Consider the following 19,690-nt stretch of genomic DNA (forward strand, 5'->3'; position numbering starts at 1 on the left):
GGAAGGGACTTGTTTCTCCTCGCGGAGGGTCCCTGCGTTCCAGGGCTGGAGGTGGGACGCCCCTCCCCCTGCACTTGCGCCCTGGGGGAGGCGCGGGGTGGGGGCGGGGTCCCACGGCGCAGGCGCGGTGGCGCTCTCCTGGTGGCTCCCGAGACGACGCTTCCGTACTACACTTCCCAGAATGCCCTGCTCTCGCTGCCGTCCCTGGGATCGATTTCCTGTTCGTTTCCCCTAGACTCTTCCTGCATGCAGGTCAAAGGTCAGAGGTTGTGGGGGGGCTCGTTCCCACTCCTCCGCCCGTGCCCCTTGACGGAGGGGGAAACTGAGGCATCGCCACCCGCCATGGCTTCTGGGCAGGTGAGCAAGGAGCCCGGGTGGGGCTCGGGACGAAGGCGCCCCTTCCCGGGCCCTGGGCCCCGACCGCGCCGGGGGTGTCCGCGGGGGCCGTGCAGCGCCGGACCCCCAGGGTGGGGAGGGTCACCCGGGGGAAGGGACCCCGGGTAGGACAGAGGGACGCCCCCGCCCCGCGGCGCCGCTCGGGCTTTTCTCGGCCATGCCCTTGTCCAGCTCGCCTCACAGATGACCGGGGTGCAGGGACTCGCCCAGGGTGCCGGAGCAAGGCAGCGGCCGAGCCCGAGCTGCGAGCTCGGGGCCTTCTCATCTGAAAGCTTGCTTGGGATCCGAGCTTGGAGGCCCGGAGGCGCGGAGGCCCGGAGGCGCGGAGGCCCGGAGGCGCGGAGGCGCGGAGGCGCGGAGGCCCGGAGGCCCGGAGGCCCGGAGGCGCGGAGGCGCGGAGGCCCGGAGGCCCGGAGGCCCGGAGGCGCGGAGGCCCGCAGGCCCGGAGGCCCGGAGGCGCGGAGGCCCGGAGGCGCGGAGGCCCGGAGGCGCGGAGGCCCGGAGGCCCGGAGGCGCGGAGGCCCGGAGGCCCGGAGGCCCGGAGGCGCGGAGGCCCGGAGGCCCGCAGGCCCGGAGGCCCGGAGGCGCGGAGGCCCGGAGGCCCGGAGGCCCGCAGGCGCGGAGGCCCGGAGGCCCGGAGGCGCGGAGGCCCGGAGGCCCGGAGGCGCGGAGGCGCGGAGGCCCGGAGGCCCGGAGGCGCGGAGGCGCGGAGGCCCGGAGGCCCGGAGGCGCGGAGGCCCGGAGGCCCGCAGGCCCGGAGGCCCGGAGGCGCGGAGGCCCGGAGGCCCGGAGGCCCGCAGGCGCGGAGGCCCGGAGGCCCGGAGGCGCGGAGGCCCGGAGGCGCGGAGGCCCGGAGGCCCGGAGGCCCGGAGGCGCGGAGGCCCGGAGGCCCGCAGGCCCGGAGGCGCGGAGGCCCGCAGGCCCGGAGGCGCGGAGGCCCGGAGGCGCGGAGGCCCGGAGGCCCGCAGGCCCGGAGGCGCGGAGGCCCGGAGGCGCGGAGGCCCGGAGGCGCGGAGGCCCGGAGGCCCGCAGGCCCGCAGGCCCGGAGGCCCGGAGGCCCGGAGGCCCGGAGGCCCGCAGGCGCGGAGGCGCGGAGGCCCGCAGGCCCGGAGGCGCGGAGGCCCGGAGGCCCGCAGGCCCGGAGGCCCGGAGGTCCGGAGGTTCTGGTGCCCCAGGACCCCGGGCGCAGCGCTAGGGCTGGACTGGGGCCCGCTTTGTCTCCGACCTGGCCTTGGGCCCTTTGGAGTCCAGCCTGGTCCAGCCGAACAACGCCTGGCGGTGCTGCAGGCAAGGGGCCAGAACTCTGACACTTCCCCTCACCATCTTCCCCCGCCTCCCTTTCCTCCTAGGACCTTGGACTGGTAACTTGGTTTGGACAAAAGCATTTGGTGTTTCAGGGATCGGTGACCTTCGGGGATGTGGCAGTGACCTTCAGCCGTGAAGAGTGGGTACACCTTGACCCTTCCCAGAAATCTCTCTACCGCGAGGTGATGCTGGAGAATTATAGGAACGTGGTCTGCCTGGGTGAGGACCCTAGGCTGCCCTTGGAGGGCTGGTAGGGGCCTCAGCTGAGGACTCCTCATGGGGGGGGCTTCCCAAGTATAGGTCCAAGGCTCTCCCTGATAGTCCCTGGGCAAACCCTTGACGATGTATCAGAAGCTAGGGCACTGCTCTTGAGCTCCCTGGGCCAGCCTGCTCTGTCTCTGCACGAGGTGCCAAGGCTGGACTCGAGGTGGCTCGCCATTCCTACTACTCTCCCATTTTCCATCACCAGGACTCACTGTTTCTCAGCCCAGTGTGATGGACCAGTTGGAGCGAGGTGAAGCCCCTTGGACTCCAGAGAAAGAAGGCTCTTGGGCCAACTCTGCAGGTGAGTGTGAGAAAGAATGTGTGGGCAGATGAAGGTGACTATTCATCCCGGGCTGGACAAGGAGCCATCCTGGCGTTTTGAGTGGGATCTCCTTTCCCTGATCCTGTGACTGGCTGGAAGCGGACCCCTTGGGCAGGCCAGCAGTGCCCTGGTCTCTCTGTCCTAGAGGGAAGCCCTGGACTGGAACCCATATCCCTCTTTCCCTTTGTTTCCAGCTCTTCCTTCCAGACCTTTCCTTCATCTTTCTCCTGTCACACAGCTAGATGTCCTGACCTGTGTTGGATGAGGCCTTTTCCCTGGCACTATCCTTTGTTTCCAATCTTGTCCTAGGTCTTGTGGTCTGGTCCTTTCTTCACTGTTTGTCACCTCTTCTTTGTCCCCAAGGGTTCATCTTTCTTCTCAAGAAATTGGGATTTCTCCATTAAAGGTGGAAAGGTCTGATGGAAGGGGCAGTAAGAGAGCACAGTGAATACAATGCATGCGTGGAGTAAGGAAGATCTGAGTTCAAATCTTGCCTCAGATTTGTACCCGGTGAGTGACCTGGGTAGATCTACTTCACTTTTGTCTGCCTCTGTCTCCTCACCTATAATATGAACTGGAGAAGAAAATGGCAGACCACTTCAGTATTCCCACCAAAACCCCCAAAAGAGAGTTAAACACGACTGAAACAACCACCACAAGTTAAATAATGCTTGTTGCCTGGCCCTCCTGAGTTGACTATAGACTCCACCATTCTAAGCCATCATAACCCAGCCCAGGTTTTCCTGTTGTGAGGAAAAAAACCAAACCAGTTTATGACAGTTTAGGATATGTGAGAGGAGAACTTGGGGTACATGCCAAGGGAGGGAAAAGCATTCTTTGGGACAAAGAAAAGGGTGTGCACCATTTTCCACAGAGATTCCTAATGGCTCTTCCAGCTTTCTTGTTAGTCTCAGGGCTTTCAGATGGGGTAGACTTTCTCTTTAGTCACCCTTGCACCTGTTCTGGCTCTAATGGAATCTTCAAGCAATTCACCAGTGGTTAAGCAGTTCCTGTTGTGTGCTGGACCCTGTGTAGGTTCAGAGGATAAAAATACAAAGGAAGCTTACATCTGAAGGAACGGGGATTGGCAGGACCTGGAAAACTGTGCACAGGATGAATAAAAAGTGAAGAAATTGCGCATATCATTATTAATATTATCAAGTACACAAAGTATTGAGAGAAAGGTAATGGGCCAGTAGAGACGACTGGTCAAGTGGTAGGGGGACTCAATGAACAGTCAATTTGGCTGCTCCCAGAGGGCACAAGTGTCAGTAATGTCCAGTCTGGAAAGATGGACTGGGCCAGCTTGGAGAAGACTTTCCCGAGGAGTCTGGGTCAAAACTAGGTATGGGAGCCATGGAGGAGGTTGGAGGCAGAGAGGCCAGTCTGGGATGGCGCCTAGTAGGTAGTGAGCTCCACCTGGCAAAGGCAGGACAGAGGAGGGATAAGAAAATGGGGTGACTAACATTGTCCCCATCCCCTTCAGCTTCCTCTTGGACATCTCTGATGGGGGAAGCAAATAAACCTTTACTTCAATAGAATCTCCTTGAATCTTCACAAATACCTTGTGATCCCTGTTATACAGATGAGAACCCTGAGCCGACCCAACTTGGTCCGGAGTCGCTCAGCTAGCAGGAGTCTGAAGTTCCCTTAATACACAGAGCTTGTGGGGTAGGATGACTTCATTGGATCCTTACAACAGCCCTTTGAGTAAGGGCTGTCTTATTACCCCCATCTTACAGTTGGGTAAACTGAGGCCGGCAGAAGCAACATAGCTGGTCATTGCCTGAGGCTGGGCCTGAAGGCAGACGGGATGGCTTGACTTTGTCCCTCTGGGACTCTGAGGGTCCTTGTCTGGGACTCAGAGGAACAGTAACAAATCTGAAGCTACATTTGCTTAGATTCTTGCACTCTGTAACAACATCTACTTTTTCATTCTAAATATCAGCAAACCACTACAAATATTCAGAAGGGGATTTGACATTAGAAAAGTCAGTCTGGTGTCACTTCCCAGAAGCCAGAGGAAGAGTGGGCACTCCCTGAGGGCAGGGACTGTCTTTGCTTTCTTTGTTTCCCTGCATGGGCCCACACAGTAGGAGTTTAATTATTGCTTTTCAATCCTCAAGATCCCTTCCAGCTGTCATCCAGCTTCTTTGATTTCCCTTTTGAGATTGTTTTATTTTTGTCCCAAATTTGGCTGTTTCAGGTTAGAGTGAGGTTTGTCGGATGCCCGACCCTCCCCATCCTTCTTCATTTTGGTCTCCTCTGCCTTCCCACCCCATTCCAGCATCCCTGGTTTATTTGCTTTTTAATTGATCTTCCTCATTACCCTTGAAGATATTAAATCCCAATGGGACCTTAGTCCCCTACCTCTGTTAGAATGTTGACCCTGCATCATGTAGGCCTTCTGCTTGTTCAAATTTATGTACCTTATTAGGTTTCTCTGGGTTCGTGTGTCTTTATTTCAGAGTTCCTACTCTGCCCTGGTCTATTCATCAGAAATGTATGGAAACCCTTTATTCTATGAAAGGTCATGTTGGGGTAAGTGATTCTTGGTTTCTAGCCCCATAGCTTTTGCCTGTTGGAATTTTGCATTCCAGGATCTCCTCTCAGTCTTGGTGGTAACTGCCAGGTCTTGTATGATCCAGGCTATGGCTTTACTTACTGGTTTTTGGTGTGGGTGTGCTTCCTTTTGAGGACTTGAGGGGTCTAGAAACAGGGAATGCAAGCTCCCCAGATTATGTCTCCTTGACTCATTTTCCAGGTTGGTTGCCCTGTTTGTGGTTCTCCATGATTGTGGAACTTTCTCCGGGGGGCCCATGGCTTGTTCTGCCTCCAGAGATAGAGCCATGTTCTAGGCTGGCTTGACCACCTGTTCTGGGATTAGCTTTGCTGCTGCCTCTTTTCCTATTCTGGAGTGGAAGAAGTCACTTGGAGTAGTTTCTTCTTGTTTCTCTTCATCATTATTTATTTGACTTTTGCCCAATGGGGCCTTCCTGAGGAGTACCCTCTCCAAGAATCCTTCCAGGAAGTTTGAACTGATGGCTGTCTAACTCTATAGGTCCTACCCCCTTTAGATATGTTCTCATCTTGGAATTAGGATGATAATTAGAATCGAATTATGAAGAAAAGATGTAGACACAAGTCTGCCTCTGTCTGAGTGGTAAGGGTGGTCAGCAATTGAAGTCTATAGAAGAAGCATGGCTGTGAGCATATCCCTGCAGGTGGGAGTTAGAGGGATCTGATAACCTGGAAGTGAAGATGTTTGTAGGAAGGATGGGGTATTATAGATATTGTATACTTTTACTTCTATGATTTCAATGACTTCAATCCTCCTTGAAGGATTCCTATAAATGACTTATCCAAGATCACTGAGTAGGTCTGTCTCTGTTGTTGACACCTGACTGTCTGTGTGTGTACAAGATAGGTACAGAATAAGTAGATTTTCCTGAATGATGAACAAGACTCCTTTAATCATCTCTGACTAAGATCCATTGTCTGTTTAGCTATTACAGCTACATGGACTAGACCTGAGTTTAGACCTCACCTCTGTCACTGCTAGATATACTGGAGAGTCTCAGTCTCCTCCTCTGGAAATCTCCTTATAGAAGTTGTTATGAAAATGAGTTTGAAAGCATTTGATACCCCATGAATCCCTATGCCCATAAGACAATCTTTGTTCTCCATTTTAAATGTGACTTTCATTTTTCTGGACAAAAGGAGAGAGTGGGATTGGGGAGACTGATGTTTGTTTTTTTTCTTTCAGCTTGGGAGACTAGCCTGGAAGCTGAGGCATGTGATCCAAAGCTGGGCATTTCTACAGAACCGTCGTCCCAAGAGAGGCTCCCACGGAATGATCCCTGTCTGCTCCTCTTGAGAGAAGCCTGGGAGTCCAGTGATGCTGCCCTAGAGAGGGAGCAGAGAGAGGAGGAGGTCAAGGGTAACAGCCGAAGCTTCAGACTGGGGCAAGGACCTATGAGAGAGAGTGTCTGCCATTTTGAGGCTCATACAAGGAGCTTCAGGCAGAATTCAGATCTAAAGAAATGGAACAGAATCTGTTCCAAAAAGATATTTTTCAGTTATCATGAAGGTAGGATCAGTTTCAACTGCAACTCATCTTTTGCATCTCATCAGTCTCTTCACGCTGCAGAGAAACATAAGTGTAGTGAATGTGGGAAGACGTTCAACCGTAGCTCGTCCCTAACTTCCCATTATAGAATTCACACTGGAGAGAAGCCGTATGAATGCCAAGACTGTGGGAAAGCCTTCTCGCATAGGTCCCAGCTTACCTCCCACTACAGAGCTCATACTGGGGAGAAGCCTTTTGAATGTAAAGAATGTGGGAAGGCTTTTCTCCAGAGGACACGACTTAACCGACACCAGAGTGTCCACACTGGTGAGAAACCCTATCAGTGTAATGAGTGCGGCAAGGCCTTTACCCGAAGTTCCTCCCTTAGTTCCCATCACAGGATTCATACTGGAGAGAAACCTTATGAGTGCAACGAGTGTGGCAAGGCCTTCAACCGGAGCTCCTCTCTCATTTCTCATCACAGGCTTCACACTGGAGAGAAACCCTATAAGTGCAGCGAATGTGGGAAGGACTTTCGCCTGAGGGCGGAACTTGCCCGCCACCACACGGTTCACACTGGAGAGAAGCCCTATGAGTGCAGTGAGTGTAGAAAGACCTTCTGCCTCCGGGCAGAACTCACCCGGCACCAGGCGATCCACACCGGAGAGAAGCGCTATGAATGTACCGAGTGTGGCAAGGCCTTCACGCGCAATCCTTCCCTGATCTCCCACTATAGAATTCATACTGGAGAGAAACCATTCGAATGTAAAGACTGTGGGAAGGCATTTGGCAGGAGAACAGGACTCATTTACCATCAGAGGATTCATACTGGAGAAAAACCTTATGAGTGTAGTGAATGTGAGAAGTCTTTCTCCCATAAGTCAGAACTTACTTCTCATTTTTGGATTCATCTTGGGGGAAAACCTTACAAATGTAATGAATGTGAGAAGGCCTTTGGTCAGAGGACACAATTAATTTGTCATCAGAGAATTCATACTGGGGAGAAACCCTTTGAATGTAAGGACTGTGGGAAGACTTTTACCCGCAGCTCATCCCTTACTTCCCATTACAGGATTCATACTGGAGAGAAACCATATAAATGTGCTGAATGTGGGAAGGCTTTTGGCCGAAGAACTGAATTAGTTTATCATCAGAGAATACATTCTGGGGAGAAACCCTATGAATGTAAAGAGTGTGGGAAGACCTTCTCTCATAGGTCAGAGCTTACCTCCCACCAGAGGATTCACACTGGGGGGAGACCCTATGAATGTAAGGAGTGTGGGAAGGCCTTCCGCCTGAGTTCACACTTTGCTAGACATCAAAGAATTCATACTGGGGGGAGACCTTATGAATGTAGTAAATTTGGGAAGGCCTTCAATCATAGCTCATCCCTTGCTTCCCATCACAGGATTCATCCTGGAGAGAAAGCTCCTGACTGTGGGGAAGCCTCCCTTCTGAGGACTGAACTTAGAGGACATCAGACACTTGATACTGGAGAGAAATCTTAAGCAATTCAAGCCTGAGGAGTAGAATTAATGTGAGCAGTCCTCCCTGGACTGGAATCAGGGATTCACATGGAGGATGTCCCGCAGGGAAGCAGGTGCCTGCTTCGTTCCCATGGTAACCACTCACCCACCTTCAGATCCTCTCCCTCCTGGAAGCCAGCTAGTTCAGTGAGACATTGTGATGTGGAGGGAATGGTCTCCTCTTGCATTATCCAGACTCCTTGCTTCCTTAGGTCTACTCTTTTCCCTGTACCCTTGAAGTCTTCTGTTCCAGGTTCTGAGTGCAGACCTTGTTGCCTCATACATTTTTTCCTTGAGAAAAACTCATTATTTTCCCTTCACTCGCCCCCTCACTGTCCCATAGCACTCATCCTTGTGAGAAGGCCAGCAGAAGCAGGGCTTGGTCCATTGACCCACAGCACCTGGGGGTGTTGTGCCCCATTCTGGGGCCCCCCCAATCTGGCCGAATCCATTTTTCTCTTGAGTGTTGCTTCCTTTTCTCTGTGAGTCTCTTCCAGTTCTCTGAACTCTTCCCCCATGTTGTAATCCACAAGCCACCAGCACAAAGCTGACTTGGAAAGCATCCTACAGGGAGAAGGGTCTTTATCCCCGAGTTAAAGCTGTTATGATTAGTTGCCCTAATTTCAGCTGAGTTCCAACTTTTTCTCCCCAGGTTTGTGTAACCAATTTCTCCAGTGGCTCCTTCCCAAGGGGCCGCAGAGGTCTGTTCATTACCACTGTCTCCCTTCCTACCCTCCACTTCTGGACTTCTCCAGCTCCTCCCCTCTTATCTTGTCTTCAACATGGCTTTTCCCACTCACTCGATGAAATCATTGAAAAGCCAGCTGGGTTCTGCTAATCAACCAGAGACTTTATCTCACTGAGGGCACTGGAGGGCCACCAAGGGGATAGCAGAGCTCAGACCCTAGCATCCTGCTTCCTTACTCTCTGTGAAGTCTTTGACACTGTTGACTAATCCCTCCTTCCTTCGGACTTGCTCCTTTGCTCTGTTCCCATTCCTGGTTGCCTTTCCTAGCTTCGTCCTTACCCTCACTGCTTAAGGGGGTGTTGAAAGGACTGAAAGTGCCCCTGGGAGTGCCCCTTTCCATTCTAGGCAGGCTTGTTCCATTATGATCATCACAGTTCATTTATTGAATGAACTGATGGGTCAATTTGTTGTCTCTGAAGATTACTGCCCAGTGGTTGTATCCGCTCCCCTCTCTTGAGGTGGCAGCCCCAGCTCCCATATTTCTAGATAGTTTGATTTTCCCCTTTCATTCTCCATCTGAGTATCTGGACTGCTTGCCTGCCCCCTCCCATCTCCTCCCTTCAGCTCCATTCTGGGTTCAGTAATGACAGATCTTTCAGGATGCCTCTCCTAGTCCTCCGTTTTCTCCCAATATTTGGTATTTCAGCTGTGTCCAATGCTTTGTGACCTCATTTGAGGTTTTCTTGGCAGAGTTGGTGGAGAACTTTGCCATTTCCTTTTCCAGCTCCTTTGACAGATGAGGAAACTGAGACAAATGGCCAGGATCGGGTAGCTAGGAAGTGTCTGAGGCCAGATTTGAATCCTGAGACCCCGACGAGTCTTCCTGGCACCTCTGCTTTCCCTGTGTGCATGTTGTTTTTCCCAAGAGAATGGAAGCTTTTCACTTTGTAACCCTCATGTCCAGCACAGTGGCTGACACATTGCAGCCAATCAATAAATGCATCTCTCCTCTCTCACCAGGACTGCTGGTGATTCCTCCTCTCCAAGCTCCCCTACCTAGAGCCAGAGATAGTGACTGCTCCAGTGAGAGACCCCTGCATATCCCGTATCTCATCACAGATTAGAGGAGGGTCTATGATCAGGGAACCCAAGAGGTCCAGCTGCTGTTGGAGGAAGAGGCTCATTCCTGGGGCTCAGGCATTATCTAGTGCTTAAGGAGAGTCCAGACCTGTGCTAAGCCCTGGGAATATAAAAACAAGCAAAAAAGCTAAGTTCCTGCCCTCATGGGGCTTCCATTCTAATGGAGGAAGCTAAACCAGAAAAGGGGAGCTGAAGGGGAAGAGTAGAAAGTCCTTGGGTGGAGGCAGAACATGTCCTCATAAAAAATCTGGAGTGTGGAGAGGCATTGCTCCATGTTCCTTCTCCATCTAGGGAGGGAGGGCAGACTGAACTTAGAACTGGCTAGTGATAATGACCCCAGAGTTGTAAAAGCTTTAGACTTTAGTCCACAGGCCTGCAAAGTTCAAATGTATTATAACCCACAAAGAGATTTAATTCTTCTTGAGGACAGAGAAGAAAAGCTTAGATCAATATAGTGGCCCTGGACACATGGAGAAGGGGCCATATGGTTCCAGTGGCATAAATAGGCCAGAGCATTGGTCCTAGCTTAGAGAAAAGCAAGAGTCCAGAGAAGGAAAAGATACCTTTCCCCTCTCCCTACCCCCACCTCATCTTAAATGCATTTACATGGTGGGTGGGACAAGGGTAGTGCTTGGGGAATGGTTTAGCATCTGACAAAAGGGATTCTCCAATATGTATGCCACAGGGGTGACCCCCCCCCCAGGAGTGGCTGAGACAGTACTTAATAGAGTAGGGTGGTGGTCTACATACTTAACCCTAAGGGGGTGACCTTCATTTCCCTGGGCCCTGCTTCAGGAGCAATCCTAAGAACAGCACCCTCTGGGGTTACTTCCACATCCCCTCTTAGCGGGGTTCTCCTTTCCCCAGATTTCAGTCTTGCTCTTGGGGTTTGCAAGTGAGGATGCAACATTTTCATTGGGCCCTGCCCTTTTCTCCGAGCACTGGACTAATTTGGAGATTTGTTCTAACAAGATGTGAACAGACGGTTGGTCTGGGATGGACTTGCTTAGCATTCACAAGAACTTTGCTGTCCCAATCATCCTCTGGAGTTTTTGTTTTGGTGTTATTGTTATTTGGTTCTTGTCATTTCTAACATCTGATTCTTTTCTGAAATCCTTTTCTCAGAATTGAACAGAATAGTTCTGTGAACCCCTTATTCTGGATTCAGACTTTGCAGTAGATCGATTGTCAGGATCCCCACTTGGTCACACCAACTTGAATTGAAGTTAATAAGTATCAAAAAGGCTGGTTTCATTTGGGGAGGCCTTATCCTGTCCTGTAGATCCTTATGCTCAGAAGCAGGGGTATGGACACAGAAGTTGCCGTTCTTTTCCTGGCTAATTTTCTTCTTTGTAAATGTTTGCATAAACTCTATTAAGCACTTAGGTGCAAAGCACCATGTAAACCTCAGGATGCAGACAGAACTATTGAGTCTCCAGGAACTCAAGTTGTAAAGGGGGAGGCAACCCACAGGGAAAGGTGCCATGGTCCTTGGGGAGAGGCAAAGCAGATGGTCACACCTCACACTGATGAGCTCCTGTTGGCTTCTCATGTTGAACCCTTTGGCAGCTAGGCTGAGGACTTTGGTTAAAAGGATTCTGGGTGTTTAGTCCCCAGGTTATGTGTTGTCCCAAGGTCCTGGACTGGGAGGGGTGCTGTGGCTTATCTGACTGTTAGTGGCAATTGGTCGACAGCTTTGGAGATTCTGTCCACAACAATTTCTCCCTTCAACGATGGCAGCCAGGACTACTAGAAGCAGATATGGTGTGAAGATTCTTGGGTTCAGGATCCTGGACTGAGGGGAGAAAGTGGTCAAGGGCATGGGGATGCTCTGATTGAGCTGGCACATGCTGCCTCCTGTTTTTCCCTCAGGGTGTCCTGATGCTCCACTTGACTTGTCTATGCTTTGGGGGGCAGCTGAGGCGGGGATGACTGGTCCTTTTGCCTCAGGAGTTACTTCCTTGAATGAAGGTTGTGAGCACTTATAACTCAGATTTTATATTACCTATCATTAGCCCTACACTGGGTGATGAGCACACATCTTGTGGAATAATATTTTTCATTGTCTTTGGACACACACCAATACCCTGATTCTACCAGTTTTTTTATTTCCCTTTTCAAGAAGCCATGATCCATCCTATTTAAACTACAGATTCCTTCTGGTTTCGTTCCTTTAGTCATTCATGGCTACAAACCAGTGCCTCCAGTGACATACCAACAATGATCTCTTGAGAAGAACAAGAGACTGATCCAGGTTTAGCCCCAGTGTGGCCCCTGCCCAAGCAAAGGCTCCTCAGCTCTTGTGACTGATGTCCATTTTGTCTTGGTCTTTGCTTTCAACCCAATTGACCTGCCTACCATTGATGAGCTATCCTGTGCATAGTTGGGCTGAGTCTTGGTAAGCCGATGACCCATTGATCTGTTGTCCAGACTTTCCTTTCAACCTTGCCATTGGGTAGCCTTTAGGAGCCCAAGATACCCATTTTTTTTTTCTTTTTTAGGTTTTTTTTTTTTGCAAGGCAAATGGGGTTAAGTGGCTTGCCCAAGGCCAGACAGCTAGGTAATTATTAAGTGACTGAGACTGAATTTGAACCCAGGTAGTCCTGACTCCAAGGCTGGTGCTTTATCCACTGTGCCACCTAGCCGCCCCGGTATCCATTTTCTTTTGACTTCCAAATTTCATTGACAGTATCTCAGTCCCATCTGCCGAGTCTTTCAGGATCCATTTAGGTTAGGGGACATCAATGGCAGGGAAGACTTCTCTGACTTTCAAATCTGTTTTTGTAGTCTATTTGTACAATTGACTATTTTTTTTAAAATTTATTTTGAATTTTACATTTTTTTCCTTTAATCTTACTTCCCTCCCCCACCCCCTACATAAGGCAATTTGTCAGTCTACATTATTTCCATGTTGTATATTGATCTAAGTTGAATGTGATGAGAGAGAAATCATATCCTTAAGGAAGAAAAATAAAGTATAAGAGATAACAAGATCAGACAATAAGATAACAGTTTTTTTTCCCCTAAATTAAAGGAAATAGGCCTTGGACTTTGTTCAAACTCCATAGTTCTTTCTCTGGATACAGATGCTATTCTCCATTGCAGACAGCCCCAAATTGTCCCTGATTGTCACACTGATGGAATGAGCGAGTCCATCAAGGTTGATCATCACCCCCATGTTGCTGTTAGGGTGTGCAGTGTTCTTCTGGTTCTGCTCATCTCGCTCAGCATTGTTCATGCACATCCCTCTAGGCTTCCCTGAATTCCCATCCCTTCTGGTTTCTAATAGAACAATAGTGTTCCATGACATACATATACCACAGTTTGCTAAGCCATTCCCCAATTGAAGGACATTTACTTGATTTCCAATTTTTTGCCACCAGAAACAGGGCTGCTATAAATATTTTTGTACAAGTGATATTTTTACCCTTTTTAATCATCTCTTCAGGGTATGGACCCAGTAGCAGTATTGCTGGATCAAAGGGTATGCACATTTTTGTTGCCCTTTGGGCGTAGTTCCAAATTTCTCTCCAGGAAAGGTTGGTTGAGTTCACAGCTCCACCAACAATGTCATAGTGTCCCAGATTTCCCACAACTCTTCCAACATTGATCATTGTCCTTTCTGGTCATATTGGCCAGTCTGAGAGGTGTGAGGTGGTACTTCAGAGAAGCTTTAATTTGCATTTCTCTAATAAGCAATGATTTAGACTAATTTTTCATATGACTATGAATTGCTTTGATCTCATCTGTAAATTGCCTTTACATATCCTTTGACCATTTGTCAATTGGGGAATGGATTTTTTTTTAATTTGACTCAGTTCTCTGTATATTTTAGAAATGGGTCCTTTGTCAGAAATACTAGTTGTAAAAATTGTTTCCCAGTTTACTACATTTCTTTTGATCTTGGTTACAGTGGTTTTATCTGTGCAAAAGCTTTTTAATTTAATGTAATCGAAATCATCTAGTTGTTTTTAGTGATGTTCTCCATCTCTTCCTTAGTCATAAACCGTTTCCCTTTCCATAGATCTGACAGGTAAATTAGTCCTTGATCTTCTAGTTTCCTTATATTGTTTTTTATGTCTAATTCCTGTATCCATTTGGATCTTATCTTGGTAAAGGGTGTGAGGTGTTGGTCTAATCTAAGTTTCTTCCATACTAAACTTCCAATTTTCCCAACAGTTTTTATTGCAGAGAGAGTTTTTATCCCAATAGCTGGACTCTTTGGGTTTATCAAACAGCAGATTACTATAATTGTTTCCTGCTGTTGCACCAAGTCTATTCCACTGGTCACCACCCTATTTCTTAGCCAATAGCAGACAGTTTTGATGACTGATGCTTTATAATATCATTTTAGATCAGGTAGGGCTAAGCCCCCTTCTTTTGCACTTTTTTTCATTGAATCCCTGGAAATTCTCGACTTTTTATTTCTTCATATGTATTTACTTACCACTTTTTCTAACTCATTAAAGTAATTGTTTGGAATTTTGATCATTAGGACACTAAGCAGGTAGTTTAGTTTTGGTAGCATTGTTGTTTTTTATTATATTAGCTTGGTCTAACCGTGAGCACTTGATGTTTGCCCAGTTATTTAAATCTGATTTTATTTGTGTGACAAGTGTTTTATAAGGGTTTTTTGATGACTCTTTCTTTTGTGTTGTGGAGGGTGAAAAAAAATGAAATGATTGAGGAAACAAAGTTTTGATCTTTGGAGCATATTAATTTATTCAGCCAATTGCTCAATGAACCAGACCCAGACCCCTTACTCAGCTTAGGCCTGAACCCTGAGTACAGGGGGAGGCAGACTTTTATATATTAGAACCAATCCCAAGACCAATTAAAAAGAAACAATACAACTTTAGGTAATCTGATTTCTAACTGGATGAAAGATTAGGGACTTTCCATATTGGGAGGGGGAAAGTGAACATATTTAGAAAAAGAGGTAGCCCCCACCCCCAAATCAAAGGAACAAGGAAACAGTAATTGATCAACATAGGGCCAGTTTTCAGATAAAATATGGATTTCTTGAGATGTTCAAGTGTAAGAATACTTCTGGCAACAGTCTTTAGATCTGACTGGGCTTTTGGTCAGCATAGCCTCACTTTTTAGTTAAGAGTCTCTAAACAGCAAGGGAGAGGTGGTCCATTTTCCAGTCACACAGAGCTAAATTCAAACATGCAATAAGATTTTTTTCTAATTCCCACAAGACAGAAGTTGGGTTAAGCCCAGGATTGAACAGAAAGGGACCTGAGCTAGCTGCAGGATGGAGTCAACGGGGTTCCCTTGATTCCTGCAATACATGTCTTGTCTCAATCCCCTTAATTTCCTCAATGTGACACTTCCATTTTCCATCATCCCAACGAGAGCCATCTCCCCTTCATATCAAATCCCTTTTTGTCCCTTTGAAACCTTGTTTCTATTTCCTGTAGAAACACTTCATTCTCTCTTACAACCTGGATGAGGAGAACTGTGTTTGGAGGTCCTTTGCCTTCAGAAGACAGAAGCCTACATTCCACCCATAGATATTAGTCCCTAAGCTATGGCAGAACTGCAAACATTGCATATGTAAGCAATTTCTTACAATTACTATATTCCTCAAGGTTGAAATGATCAATCTCATATAATCAATTTGTTAGTGTTTACATTTCAATCCTAAGCACCCAGATAAAACATAGATTTTCACTATTCAGTAACTTGACCATCTCACCCAAATTTCTTACTTTGATCTCAACAAGTCTGCAGTCAAAATGACTCCCCCTTCAGGCTTACACCCTTCAACCTGGTTTGTTTCTTTCCATATTTCCATCAGGGGCTCTCCTTGGTTTCAGCTCCCAGGGAACAGCATATTTGCTCCTGGCACTCTGTTGATCTCCCAGTCCCTTTCAAGTTCCTTTTGTGCATGATCTTCCCCAGTTATGATCTATCTGCTCCTGGAGGGTGGGGATTGCCTTTATTTCCTGTGGTTGTATCTCCAATGGGAAGAACAGTTCCTGGGATGTAGTAGGTACTTAATGTTTATTTAGCTGAATTTTGCCTGTTTGCCTATTTTGACTTCTGGAGGCAGTGAATTAGCAGAGTGGATAGAGTATTGGATTCGCCTTTGTTACTCTTCATAGGCTACTGAAGAAAACTGGAGAAAAGTGCTGGAATTGTGGTGTGTCCTTGCGTTCATCAGTTACTCAGTCTTTCAGAGTTGTCTTTGTAATATTATTGTTACTATGGGGATGGACAGCTAGGTAGCAAAATGGGCCTGGAATCAGGAAGACACTCAGAAAGAGTGTGGCATCAGACATTTATTAGCAGTGTGACCCTGGTTGAGTCACTTAACCCTATTTGCTTCAGTTTCCTTATCTATAAAATGACCTGGAGAAGGAAATGGCAAATCACTCCAGTATCTTTACCAGGAAAACCCTAAATAGGGTCATGAAGAGTTGGACACAACTGAAATGACAACAATATAGCTAGTTCTCCTAGTTCTATTCTCTTTGCATCAGTTCATATAAGTCTTCCCACATTTTTCTGAAATCTGACCCTTCATCATTTCCTAGAGCACAGTAATATTCCATCACCTTCATATGTCATCACTTGTTCAGCCATTCCTCAAGTGATAGACATCTCTTCAATTTCCAATTTTTGCCATCACAAAAAAATCTGCTATAGATGTTTGTAACTTTGGGTGCTGTTTCTTTTCCTTTGATTTCCTTGGTGTAGAGTGCTAGCAGCAGTTTTGCCAGGTCGAAGGGTTCTGTACAGGGTCTACCCTGTGAACAAAAGACCGCCCAGGTCCATACAGGGACCTGAAATGAAACAGTCTGATCACAGATTACAATGTGTCCATTGTCTGAGAAAAGCTTGTAGGGAATAGAAGATCCTGTAAGGGAGTAGAGATGGAGAAGGGGTTCTCAGCTGCTCAAAGGGAGTGGAAAAAGGGTGGATAGAGAATAGGAGTGGGGGGGAGAGGTAAGGAAGAAGACTTCTGTTGTCATAATAGGCCAGACAGCAGGAGTAAGATCTCAAGTCTGCAACTTCTGGTCAAGGTTGCCCTTGAACTGGTCAAGGTTGATTTTGGGGTTCTGGTAGCTACAGGCATCTCCAAATTAAGCCAGAGTTCACTCACAAAGGATCACTGGTATGTCTTCTGAGTCCCGAACTTCAGAAATCCTAATTGCCTGGCCATTGTGTAAGTCCATTGTTACTATGGAGTTAACATTTAGTATAGTTGTGACAGAGTTCATGTTAACAACTCCAACCTTGTGACGACTACTGTTAGGTTCCTCTCATGGGGCAGAGCATCTGTGCTGACACTATTCCAGTTAGGATTTGGGGGGGGGGGTCCACTGCTCATAAAAAAGCTGACTGAAATTTTCCAGGTTATATGGCGAGAAAGGATGCCTCTATCATCCATCTCCATAAAAAAGGGAAGTAGGTTGTCCTATGACAATCAAGTGTGTGTGTGTGTGTGTGTGTGTGTGTGTGTGTATGTGTGTATGTGGGGGATCTCTTAGTCATTTCTGGCAAAGTTCTTGCCAGGGTTGTCCTTGACAGGCTAATCCTTCCCCTGGAAGATAGTCATCTACCAGAGAGACAGTGTGGTTTCAGAAAAGGCTGAGGGATGATCAATATGGTGTTGACTGCTCCACTACACCAGGAGCAGAGCAGAGGTCTGTACACAATGTTTGTCATATGAGCTTGTAGAAAATTATGGCAAAATTTGACTGTCTGGAGAAGTTCATCAGTACTGTGCCACAGTGGCATGTTTGCATGGGTTCTGAATAATAAACAATGGAATCAAAATTTCTCTGTTACCAATGAAGTGAATCAGGTTTGTAAACTTGCTCCCATGCTTTTTAGCATGATATTTTCAGCATGATTTTATAGTTTGTCACATGCCTTCAATGAAGAGGAAAATGGCATCAAGGTCAGCTACTATACTGCTGGTAAATTATTTAACTTGAAAAGGCTAGAAGCCAAGACTAAAGTGGAAGGAGAGTTGGGATGTGATTTTTTTTTAATAATAGGTGATTGAGCGCTTCTGAAGCTCTGAAGCACCACTGATGCAACAAAGTAGGATCGATTGTCTGCTGCTTGCGCTCATTTTGGTCTAACAATGAACTCCAAGAAAATCCAGGTGTTCTACAAGCCAGTACCACATCATTCAGATGTGGAGCCACTGATTACAGTAAATGGAAAAATTGTGAGTCCTGTGGACAGGTTCACCTACCTTGGCAGTATCCTTTTCAGGTTTGTACATTGAGATGCACACATCGCCAGAGTAGCTCAGTGTTTGGGAGGCTCTGAAAGAAAGTGTGAGAGAGAAGAGGTAATAGACTTACTATCAAACTGAAGGTCTACAGAGCCGCTGTGCTGACCTCATTGCTATTTGCCTGTGAAAGATGGACAGTCTACCAGCACCATGCCAGGAAACTGAATTTAAATTTCAGTCAGCTTTTTTATGAGTAGTGGAGCCCCCTTAAATCTTTTTTTAGGTTGTTTTTTTTTTTTGCAAGGCAAATGGGGATAAGTGGCTTGCCCAAAGCCACACAGCTAGGTAATTATTAAGTGTCTAAGACCAGATTTGAACCCAGGTACTCCTGACTCCAAGGCCGGTGCTTTGTCCATTATGCCAAATCGCTGTCCCGAGCCCCCTTAAATCTTAACTGGAATAGAGTCAGCATCAGATGCTTTGCCCCATGAGAGATCTGAAGATCATCTGGCAGGAGAAGACACCAGACCCTGAGGTCCTTTCTTGAGTTAAACTACCTAGTATTTCAACATTACTATAGAGTGCAGCTACAATGTGCTAGACACATTGTTAGAATGCCAGATGTGAGTGTGCCAAAAAAGATGATTTTGCTGAGAAACGAAAAAGGAGGTCAGAAGAAGCAATGCAGGGACACTCTCAAGGTCTCTCGGAACTTTGGAATTCATTGGGAGACAAAGGTGTAGGACTGCTCAGCATGGTGGTCCTACATCAAAGAAGCAGCAAGCTTTTAAAAGCATCAAAGAAGGTGCTTTACGCTATGAGCAAAGCAAAATTGCAGGAGCTAAAAAGAAATGGGAGATGTGCAAATTCAGAGACATCTCCATCCCAAATGTGCCTGCTTTGTGGTAGAGCCTCACCAGTTCATATAGGCTTGATCAGTCTTAGCTGGATGCATAGTATTTTGGGCCCAAGATAATGATGTCATTTTAGTTCTCTTCAAGACTAAAGGACAACTACAAGTCAACTAACTGAGAGTCAGAAGAGATAGTAATATGGAATATTCTTTGAAAACTTAAGATGATATATAAGTGGTGGGTATTACTCTCTAGTGTTCCCTGGTTTTTTTAAATTGCTTTTATTGTTGTATGTCTGTTATCCTAATTCTGTTTCTTCTAAGCTGGAAGATGCATCTAGACCAAAATCAGCTCCTGGAGACATTCTTTCTCCTAATTTCCCTCAATTTCTACCAAATTTATCCTCCCCAAATTTGTCTTTGGGTCTTCTTTAGGAGTCCAAATACTTCCAAGTTGTACCAATTAACCTCTCTATTTGCTTCAGCCTCTCTTCTCCCATTCCCTGATGCACAATCTTCTTTTACAGAAACCTGAAATAGACTTCATAGGTACAAAGGGACATTCTGAGGTCCACTCCCTCACTTGTGTTGGGATTCACCAAATCTATTTAACAAATGGGGAAAAAAAAAGGTCTTTTAGTGAGGTCAGGAACCATGGAAGAAACAGGAAAATGTGTCTCACAGACATATTAAGCATCCTCTTCAGGTGTCTAGACAGGGGAACTGGAAGGAGGAGAGAGATTTGTGACAGGATATACAACGAAACTCTTTAAGTAAGGGGAATGAATGTATATGACCACACAAAATGGGAAAGACCAAGTGATTCTTTTTTTGTTGTTGTTACTTTATGCTTATTTTTTCTAATTATATTTTCTTCTATTTTTCCAATTAAATGTTATGAAAGTTTTTCAACATTCATCTATGGCA

General features: G+C 47.3%; 1 protein-coding gene across 7 annotated transcripts; it reads left to right on the top strand.

Moving 5' to 3' along the window:
* Window positions 1-179: 179 nt before the first annotated feature.
* Window positions 180-19,679, top strand: LOC141510151 (uncharacterized). 7 transcript variants are annotated; one of them, XR_012474786.1, is made up of 5 exons: window positions 180-357; window positions 1,746-1,920; window positions 2,171-2,266; window positions 6,054-7,956; window positions 9,355-19,679. XR_012474786.1 is itself a non-coding variant. In XM_074220162.1 (5 exons), the coding sequence occupies exons 1-5, from the start codon at window positions 247-249 to the stop codon at window positions 7,862-7,864; spliced, it is 2,001 nt and encodes a 666-aa protein (XP_074076263.1). In that variant the 5' UTR covers window positions 180-246; the 3' UTR covers window positions 7,865-19,679. The 7 variants fall into 7 exon arrangements, 6 of the variants coding, with proteins under 6 accessions (XP_074076263.1, XP_074076261.1, XP_074076266.1 ...); XM_074220162.1 differs by having other exon boundaries at window positions 6,054-7,572; window positions 7,765-19,679; XM_074220165.1 differs by lacking the exon at window positions 9,355-19,679 and having other exon boundaries at window positions 181-357; window positions 6,054-7,373; window positions 7,765-7,853.
* The last annotated feature ends 11 nt before the right edge of the window (window positions 19,680-19,690 follow it).

The sequence above is a fragment of the Macrotis lagotis genome, chromosome 1 (assembly GCF_037893015.1).
Source record: "Macrotis lagotis isolate mMagLag1 chromosome 1, bilby.v1.9.chrom.fasta, whole genome shotgun sequence".
Classification (NCBI taxonomy): Eukaryota; Metazoa; Chordata; class Mammalia; order Peramelemorphia; family Peramelidae; genus Macrotis; species Macrotis lagotis.